This window comes from Strigops habroptila, chromosome Z (assembly GCF_004027225.2).
Source record: "Strigops habroptila isolate Jane chromosome Z, bStrHab1.2.pri, whole genome shotgun sequence".
Taxonomy (NCBI): Eukaryota; Metazoa; Chordata; class Aves; order Psittaciformes; family Psittacidae; genus Strigops; species Strigops habroptila.
In genome coordinates, this window is record NC_044302.2 from 68,607,104 (window position 1) to 68,617,676 (window position 10,573).

Here is a 10,573-nt window from a genome sequence, read left to right on the forward strand (position 1 = left end):
TCAACCAAAAAAAAAAAAATCCGAGGCATCTAGTCTTGTTATAGGTACTAGTTATATTGTATTGCAAATAGGTACTAGTTATATTGTATTGCAATGGCAGATGCAAAGTTTTTTTAGAAAATCATGTTGTGCACTTAACCTAGAAGAAAGTAGACGTGCCTACATACCTAGACATACCTGTCTTAGTTTTATTTCCAATTACTTTTTTTTCTGTAGTTATCCTCATATCAAATAATAAAATTTAATTGGAAGCTATTCAAATTATATCCAGAAACTTTCTTTCTCAAGACATATCTTCTTGACATAATGGTTTTTAAGAAGTCGTCTCTCATTTTTGTATGTAACAGATGTCTATTTTCCTAAAAAAAAAAAAGAAAAAAAGAGCAAAAGCAAAACATAACTTGCCTATATATTCATTCAGGCTTAAAGAAAGTATCTTTTATCAGCTACAGGTTGCTTTTGGTTTATGATTGCAGGAGGTAAAGAGCTGCAATTCAGGACCTCTTTAAAAGGTGGAACTGTCAGGATGCTTGTGTGTATGTTAGTTCAAGGCTAGCCCTGACACTTTAATTTTTCTTGCTCATGCTCCATTTTTGCTTTAAGAAAGTACTTCTATAGTCTTTCACATCACTTCAACAGTTAAATGATGGTAAAAAACAATTTTTCTATTTATACAGTATGATTCTGTTGTCAGTTATATTTGGTCTACAAGGCATTACTGTAGAACAAGTAATGAATAATATGGCACACTTTTTTAAAGAATGGCTTTTCTGATTATTTTGGTATTGTTCATCTGTAGTGAGGTTTTAAATTGCACCAGACGCTACGAAGAAGCATTCAGTTTGCTGACCTTTTTTAAGGCTGGTACCTTTTCCATATGTGAGGTTTTCTTCCTCTCAAGATCTGTGGTGTTCTTTATCTTGTTGGCTGCCACCTGTCTGAAGCAATCACTCACTTCTTTCTCTTCCTCTGTACAAAAGGAAAATCCTCTCTTCCCATGGATGGTGGAAGGTAACAGGATAATCAGTTCAGCAGTGATCCTCTGATGTCATTGTGGGAGCCCTGTGAAAGCAGATTATCTGTGACCCAGATAAAATAATTAGAAATTACTCGGACACTTACAAATAACTGATCTACTAATCTCATTTTCAAAGTTAAAAAAGGCCTGTCTCTCAACATAACACTACCAGATGTTTCAGTTAAACAGCATCCTTTGCAGAGACTAATCCAAACCCTAATTTTAAAGGATTACCTTTGATTGTTTTTTATTTCAAACACTAAACAGTTTTTGTTTTCATTTTTCCATATGTTCAAGCAAAGTATTTATATGGAATTAAAGACATTGTCTTCATTTTCCACTATAGTCTAGCTAATATGATTTTATGTGATTTTTGTGGTTAGTATTGCAGAGAAAAACTTTTCATTAAAATTATTTAGTAATTAACTTGTTTCTCTGGGGCAGAACTATGTAATGGATGGGCTTTTATAAATTTAGTAGGTACCATGTGCTCTTTGTGCAAGATATTGGATGCATTGTTATAAACTAAGTGGACAATGACTTTATTAATTTAATTAATGCTACCGGGGTTTCCTGTTAATTAACTGTTTGAATGGTGTACAGTGATATGCCAATATCCTGATGCATCACTACTATGTGGATGTGGTAGAGAGAAATTTCCCTTTATTTGCTTTGGGGAGGATGTAAGGGAAAATAGTTTAACAGCTGGTGTTCAACAATCTGTCTTGTGCACAATCTGATGCCACATAAATTCTTTTCCCATAGAAGCATTTTACAATGTTGGTATTAGTTGAGTGCTATGTTTTATTGTTGCAGTATTTCTCCTTTTCACCTTCAAGTAGCATACATATTTCACTAGCTATTTTTTGTTGTAAACAGATCCATTTCCACATGAATGTTTTAAACTTATTAATTTGTATATTTTGATTATTTTACTTAGTGTTACTATGACTGATACTTACAGTGAGCATGTAGTAAGGAATATTATTCATTTTGATCAGAGTTTCTTCCAAAAAGGACAAAAAATCCTTTTAAGGAAAATTTTAAAAGATGGAAATTGTAAAAATTAATTTTCAGATATAATTATTACAAAAGAATATTTTCAAGCCATTAATTTTCTTCAGGAGTACCATTTAATTTAATAGTATAATGCAAAAATGAAGTGTAAACAATAAAAATGCCAGTGAAAAAATTAAAATTCTTTGTGTAATCAGTCAGAGAAATTTTACAAAGGTTGAAATGCAAAATAATGAAAATGTAACTGCAGTTATTCATAAAATCAAAGGCTTTTTAATTCTTTGAGTATTTCATAGTGTTGATCCATTGCTGTTTTAATGTACAGAATGCACAAGTGATCTAGTTGTGCTAAAACGCTTTTTGTCTAAGTATCTTATAATTAAACATATTCATAAACATGTCTTTAATCAGATAATCTATTAAACGCTATTTTGATTAGAGGAATACTAAGGGTTTTTCCTGTTTTTTCAAACATGGCAGAAATGTAATCAAGGAACTATTAATCCTCATAATTAAGTTTAATACAGAAGAAATTAGGATTGGTAGGGAAATTAGGATTCCCAGGCAAATGTATTCTTTACCTGGCTATAATAAAATGTAAGATATAAAGTAATTGTAGAGGGGGAGCAAAAGATATTTAAACCTTAAACCCAACTAGTAATTTGAAATTAGAGATGTAACAGAAAATAAGTTCATGTTAATGTTGCCTCTCTGTATCTTCCCCATTATCCTTGTCCTTTCCCCATTTCCTGTCTCTACCTTTAATCCACCTGTAGACAAATCTCTTATTAGAACACTGCATAAAGTCCTGTAAATTAAGTTATCAGGAATTAGTGATGTTCTGGTCTTTGAATGGGATTTTTTAGCTATGTAAAGTCTTTTGTACCTTTACCTTATTCTTCACAAACAGACTAGCAATTTGTTTGACATTTTTAATGAATGTATCCTGACAGTCTTAAACACATACTTACCATCAAAGTACAATTTTAGTAAATTTCAAAAACCTCTTTCATGAGCTATTTAAAATTTAAAAATAAATTCAAGTTTGAGGCACACTGAGTGACAAAAGCTGTCATCTGCATTATTTAAATCATTACATGGTTTTAGGTAAAGTGGGAATGCTTTTATTGAAATTAATTATTTACAATATTATTAAGGAAAAACATATGTTAGAAAATTTAATCAAAGAGATTTTATACTGTGCAGAGAACCAAAATATAATGAAAAAATATCCTGTGTTCATCACTCAAGGAGGAAGTCCTTTTTCAACTCTAGTTATTTTATATATTTATTATAAATAAATATTTAGTATATTTAGTTATTTTTCTAAATAGTAAAGGAAGTACCTTTGTCCAATTGAAGATAGTAACTATAATAATGATGTTTGAGTGTTCTGAGGGCTGAGTACATTTTCTTTAAAAGTTGCTTGTCTAATTTAGACATCAGACCATTAAAATGGCTTCTGTGTGAGGAAGGTCAACACCTAGCCTTCCTAAGCATTTTTTTCTTATTATTTTTGTGTTAAGAAGGTATTTGTAAGTATCAAGAAAAATAGTATATTTTGTCATATCTTGCTGTCATGCAGCTATCTGCACATGACACACTAAGGATTTGAAATAGAACGAAGAAAAGACATCTGTTTGTAGATGTGTTCCTAATTTGCTATCAGAGGTTTTCTTTTCATTGAATCATTTTCTAGTACCTGATCAATGCATTGGAAATCTGTTCAACTAAATTCATCAGAACACAGAGTGGAGAAATATTCCTAGATAGAATATAGTTTAGCTTTGTTTTTCATTTTGCACACAGTTCTTTGGTTTAGGGATTTAAGGTTAAAACTGAACTAGTAATTTCCAGGCTGAACTTAGTTGTAATTGATAAAATTAATCATATTATCTTATATGAGCTATCTAGATGTAAGGAAACGGTGCTAGAAGGTGGCAAAATGGAAATCCAAAATGTAATTAATTTCAATAAGGAAAATTTCTGAAATATGATGTACGCGTTCTCTGAGATTTTCAGCATTTTATACTCTTTAGTTGCTCACGTGTCATTTACATACACACAATTAAAGGATGTTAGGTAGGATTTAAGGTGAAAAATGTATTATTCAGATAGATGATATGTTGTCTTGCACTTTAGGATAAAAGCAGTGGCTGCAAATCCAGGAAGGCTTGCATGTTTTGAGTATTTCATTTGTATGTTTTTTTTCCTCTTTCCACTTTATCATATTTTTCTGCTGATTCTTATGTACTACGTATTTGAAAATGCTATATAAAGGAAGTGTGGCACAATGCTTACATTCTTCTATTGCAAGTATTAAATAGAGCTGTATTGATTACATGTCACTTTAAGTAAACACAGAAGAAAAATCAAACCCAAGATTGTGGCTGCGTGCTTAGGATTTAGTCTGCGAGTTACAAATTACAACTTCTCCTTTGGAGAACATGAATCAGTAAGAGGAAAATATTTTTTCCATGTGCTTCTTCCATGATAAATTAGTTCATGATGAATCCCATCCTATGGCACAGCTTGTTAAACAGTGCATGTGATCTTTATAAAAACACTGTTTTTTCAGGCAGTTGGTTATGCTAATTAAAAATATAGCTATGAAAAATATATTCCTCTTGTTAGTTAATGCAGGTGCATTTGTTTGCAAATGAACCTAAAGTTGGCCTGCAGAATGCAGTCAGTGCTCTTATATATGTCTCTCCATTCCTCTTGTAACAGTCTCAGCTGTTGTCACTTAAACAAGCTGCTCTTACAGACTTGTAGTAAGTCCTCAAGCAAAAAGCCACTCCTCGTTCCCTCAGCAGAATCAGAAACCTTTACCCTTTTCCTCTTGTTTTAAAGTGATATGTTTTTAATTATTGCTGTGTTTAATTCCTTCAACTTCTTTTGCCTTTCTCACTAAGGTAAGAATTTTTTTTTCCTAGTTGCTTTCAGATGCTTATCAGTAGGTATGTATCTGAATAACTAGGTGCAGGAACAATAGTTGTTTCTGGATGATCACTTTGGGTGTCCACATGAGCCATCATGTGAAATTAATCAATTGTGGGTTAGTCAATTTTCTCTTGTATGCAATTGTAAATTCTATTGTATTTTTTGGAGATGGAGGTTACTAGGTCTCCATAGATATGCCATGTTTGCTCATAGCAATTTATTTTCAACTTTTGGCTGATTGCTGGTTCTCCAAAAGATTTTAACATCAGCATTAGCTGATAAAGGATAGGGCAGGAATCTTAGCAGAGTTCTATTTGTGTTAATAGTAATCCAAGCTGATAGTAGATGCAGACAGCCAAAGCCTCATAGGCTGTAACACTGAGGTAGCAAAACCAGGGTATTCATCAAATGCATAATTAAGGGAGATGGTATTCTGGTTGAAAGCTATTGTGAGATATGTTAATGAACAGAGGAACACCTTGTCATTCAAAAGAGTGGTGGTTATTCTGATCCTCCAGTCTCTAAAAGAAGAAAAAATTGTCTGTCTGAGAAGAAAGCCTTAAATAACAGGCTAAAACTCAGCTGAGGTCCTCTCCCTTTCCTTCCTTTCTTGTCTCCAGAGGGGCTACCGAGTTTTCTGGGGTGCTGTGAAATTTCACTTTCATATGAAAAAGTAAATTGGTTCACTGTCAAATGAAAGTACATTTCAAATGACCCCAACTGTTTGGCAGCAGTGTTGTGGGAGGGAAGCTGTGAGGGGAATTTGGTTCACAGCCCTAGTTCACAGCTTTTAAAATGTGGCTGTAAAGTTTTTGTAAATCTGAAAAAGTATCCCAGAATCAAAGGGTTCACTGCTCAGTCCCAATTCCTTTAAAGTATTCTAAAGTAGATGTTGGGAAAGCGAAAGAGGGAAAGGGAAAGAGGGAGGAAGGAAGGAAGGAAGGAAAAGGAAAGGAGGAATGAAGGAAGGAAAGGAGGAAGGAGAAGGAAGGAAGGAAGGAAAAGGAAAGAAGGAAGGAAAAGGAAGGAAGAAAGGATTTCGTTTGACTTCCTATCCTTTGTGTGTTTTAAAGGTGTAGAAGCTTGACAGTCTTCAGTCATTTTCTGAAGTTCCTGTTTTGTTGCTTTCACTTAGTTCGTTAATTTAAGGGGTTATATTTTGAGGGGGACAAACCCTCACAAGCATCTTCCAGGTCTTGATAACATGCCATGATAACAATTAAAAAGAACTACAATCCCCAGTTCCCAACCTCGGAATTCCTCCAAAAAAATCTCATTTTAGGGAGCTGTACAAATGTGTTAATGAATAAACGATGTGAAGAAACATGGCAAAAAGCGAGATCTAAGTTACTGTTTTATTGTGTTACTTCTGCACCCAATGCTACTTTAGGGTTCCTTTAGTGAAATGATAGCATAAATCTTAGGCAGCTAGAAATCAATTACAGTCTGGACTAGCATGCTACTGTTGTACAAACACCATTAGGAATCATTGCTTTCAAACATACCAGTATTATTTTCATTTTGTACTAACAGGTAGACAGCTTTGAGTTGATAGAGATGATATTTCCTAGAGCTGAGATATTTTTGCAGTTACAGAAGGTGCATCTCATGAAGATGGTGCTACAGAATCACTGAAATGTCATGGAAACAATACCTGTATTTACTTAGTCCTTTTTTTTCGAAAGCTGTGTGTGGATTTCTGTGGTCACAAAAGGTGGTGTTTTTCTAACAAGACTTAGAAAAACAGCCAGCCCAATGAAGCAAAATATCCCTTGGCTCTGTCCCCAGCCAAGGCAAGCCTAGTCTTGCCCTAGGAAGGAGAATGGCTTGTGTCCTGTAATGCTTCCCTGCCACTAGTGGAGGGTGAGGGGGAATATGCTAGACAAGCCCATACAGTGGAGAGGAGAAGCAGTTTATCTGTGGGAATCGAAACAACAGACAGTATTTACATTCTGCTGTCTCCAGTCCTATCCTTTCTCACTACTGAGTGGTTCTTTGAATCTACCTAATGATGGGGCCAGAATGATTTATGTAGTCGGCTGTGAGCATGCCTTCTCTACACTAACAGGGAAAAACCAATGCATCGTCACCACCATGCACAGGTATGCATGAGAAGAGGGAATTTCTCTTGTTTGCCATAGTGCGTCTGGAATTCAGCTAGGTAGATCATGGGCAGAATTAAGATTTTTGCCATTTAGCATGTGGTAAGGCATCCTCTTCCAAAACTCATCAGAGCTGGGAGGCAGATTTAGCAGGACAAAAGCTGGCAAGGGTAGTTGAGGCCACCCATATCTGGTGAAGCTTCCTCTACATTTTGTTCCCACTCACATTTCACCCTTCCCCTTCAAAGCTTTATGAAAGATGGTGGCAGAATCCCAGCAGTGCCTGCCCTGAATTGGATGCACTGATGGCAGGAACAATCAAGGAACACAGTATGGTTTTATCGCTAGGTAGTGTTTCCAGATGACAATGAAGTTGCAGCCTAATTAAACCACAGCCCATGTGTCTCTGTATGGCTGGGACAATGGAGACTAGCTCTTGGTTTCATTCAGACGCTGGTGTAATCTGACAGGTGCATTATGTGCATGCCTAAATCAATGAACAGTAAAGGGAAATATCAAGCTGCCATGAAAAGGAGATGGAACCATGAGAAATATTTCAAGTATTGCATTTTGGACCTCATGAGGGATTTTAGAACAGAATGAGCTATGAATGTGTGTTGAAAACCCTAATACTGCTGGAGTTTAAAAAAAAAAAAAAAAAAGCAGCTGGCTTTGTTGTTAAATATGTAGTGCAAAAGTGAGAAAAAGTACTATTGTTGGTAGTTTTAAGAGCTTTGTTTGGGGATGATCTAAGCTTAAATTTTTTTTTTAATTATAAAACTTTGTGACTGATTAATCAAAAAAGTATGAATTTAATTTACTATTTGCTTCAGGGGTGCATTCACTCTGCATATTATTTAGTTTTTGTTACATTTTAAGATAATTATTTTTATATTTGATATTTACCTGTAGTGACTATGGAAACTGGTGGTATATTCCTAGTTGTGCTGTTTGCATTATAATACTAATGAAGATCACTATTTTAAAACTTCTTAATAGCTCCTGCTTTTCAAAAATACCACATCTGTTAACAGGTGCATTTTACTAAGTTTTTCTGTTGTTATCTCAGTGGACTACTCCATGTCTGGAATTGGTGTTTGTGAAAAGTATGCCAAGAGTCTGTCTTACATACATTACATCTAAATGTCCCATGAATTAATTGTAATATCTGAATTAATTTTAGGTGTAATAATGCTGTACGGTTTTGTTGACATTCTGTGCTATGTGCTGTCATAGTAAAACTACACAGTACGGTTTCACATTGTGTTTGTAAAAAGCATTTAACAGACTGAGTAAATTTGCACGTATGATCTCCCAGCTGTTTAAAACTAATCTGGTGTGTGAGAAATAGGTAACCTTACTCGGCTAATGCCAAAGCAGCCTATGCTAAGAATTGATTCCCTACTTTATTTAGTTGCTTTCAGAAGGACATTTTAACAGTTAACAATTGTAAACAAATACTTTTTCATTGTGTTTTCTTCAACAGGACACTACAAGTATAGAAAAAATGTCAAATTGTTGTGAAGACATGTAAGTGCTATAAAATTTCTCTATTTATTTGCTGTAAAGCTAAAGGAGTAGCTGGGGTTTTTAACTATGTGAGAGAGAAAAGGAATTGAAGGCACTTTGTTAAGATTATTTTGTGTGGTATTGTGTTCTGTACTTCCTGTCTCTAGCAGCAGCTCACTAATCTTTTAATATTGGTTGTACACAAAGTAGCCTCACATTATTCCCATTCCTCCCCTACCCAAAGCCAGTGGAACTATATTTTCTTTCAGAAGTAAAGATCAAAAGACACTTTCTGCTGTGTCTTGACATACATTTAATTGATTCAGAGGTTCTCCTCTGCTTCAAAAGTTGCCTTCAGTTGATTGACGACACAGATAGTTTCTGTTCTCCAAAGTTAAGTCTCAGCTGTGTGCCGTAATGAAAGAAAAGCTGTATTTGTGATGCTGGGACACAATTCAGTAATGGATCCCCAGCCAACCTGCATTGTTCTAGCTGACTGAAGTGCACCATGGGCGTGCTGTCTTTCACTAATAATGCTGTCTTCTGTAGATCGAGGCCCCGAAAGCCATGGCAGCAGACCTTCTCAGAAGTTTTTGGCACTCACTGGAAGATCCTGTGGTTTATTCCTTTCAGGCAGAGGCAACCACTGCGAGTTCCCTACCACTTTGCCAATCACGTCTAAACAGATGGATGGTGGGCACAGATGGGTCCTCCATGCTGGAAGTGCATTACAGGTTTTATGATAATAGGACTATGACAGTCTTCAAGTCAATTAAAATCCACCCACCAATCATAGGCACAACAATGTGCCTCAGTCTTTATTTTAATAGTGGTCTTGATTCTGTTCTGAGATTAATACAAGTTGTATGTTTCACCGTAGGCATATTTACTTCCAAATTAGCTTTCCAAGGGGATTTCTTTTGTATTTGAAGTGAATACCAAAACCAAATGACTGGAATGCAGTCTTACTTTATTTGTTTCGTACTGGCTCTTTTTTTATTTCGGTAGAAAACACTGAAATTTACATTGATTGCTAGCTTTCCCACCAAGTGTCTTATTCTGCCTTGAATTTTTCTTAGTGTTTTTATCTGTAGGTCTGTCTGGATAATATTTATGTCTTTTTTCTGCTACATGTATTTAAAGTTCACTGGCACTGCCATTTATTTTTGATATGCAATAGTAATCCTGTGGCACTGCACTATAAAAGGTAACATTTAAAAACTGAGGCAGACTGCTTCCTAAACCTCTCTCAGAGAGGTTTATAAAAATACATGTCAATGTATGTGTTTATATAGAGAAATCAAACATGTTACAGTTATCTTTCTACATAGATACAATCTTAGTGAGAAATATTCCTGTCTTTATGTCAACAAAGGCGGTGATATGTTTCAGGGTAAAGTATGCTGATAGAAAGCATGTTTTCCATATATCACAAGGATTTCTTTGCAATAATTCAATAAAAAGTTGTATGGTGCAAATACTCAAATGATTACTTTTCTAAAAATGTGGATTTAACTAGTTAACATGATGTACCATAAAAAAGAGTATATTGTCAATAAAGTTATAAATTTTATATTTACTTTTGTTTATTTATGATTAGCTGGAATTGATCTAAGTGTTTGTGTATTGGAAATATATGTGAAAATATTTTAAAATATTTATACATACAGATATTTGATACGAACATGAATAGTGAAGTACATTAACTGATTTAATAGATTGCTATGTCGATGTAGATAGCTTGTTGTGGGCCCTTTAAGTATAGAAGTAGTTAACCAAAGAAAGCATCCTTAAGATTACATCTCATAAAATGACGATTGCCAAAGTACTGTCTCAGCTTTGCTGTATCTGGAAAAATTGTGTAATTTATTCTATCTCTCTGGATCTGTACAAATATCAGCATGACATGATTTTTGAAAGTTCTGTGAATTTTTGTAAGAAATGCACAGCTTTGGTGTTTTCAGTTATGCTGCTTTCTGTGCTG

At 34.6% G+C, this 10,573-nt stretch overlaps 1 protein-coding gene across 6 annotated transcripts in view; it reads left to right on the plus strand.

Annotated features, from left to right (window-relative positions):
* Positions 1-10,168, plus strand: part of ZDHHC21 (zinc finger DHHC-type palmitoyltransferase 21) — a 35,297-nt gene extending 25,129 nt beyond the window's left edge. For all 6 annotated transcript variants that reach the window (XM_030512271.1, XM_030512267.1, XM_030512273.1 and 3 more), the window contains 2 exons: positions 8,567-8,610; positions 9,139-10,168. In XM_030512271.1, the coding sequence (XP_030368131.1) occupies positions 8,567-8,610; positions 9,139-9,271 (177 nt within the window). In that variant the 3' untranslated portion in view covers positions 9,272-10,168. The remainder of the gene's footprint in view (positions 1-8,566; positions 8,611-9,138) is intronic.
* Positions 10,169-10,573: the final 405 nt, after the last annotated feature.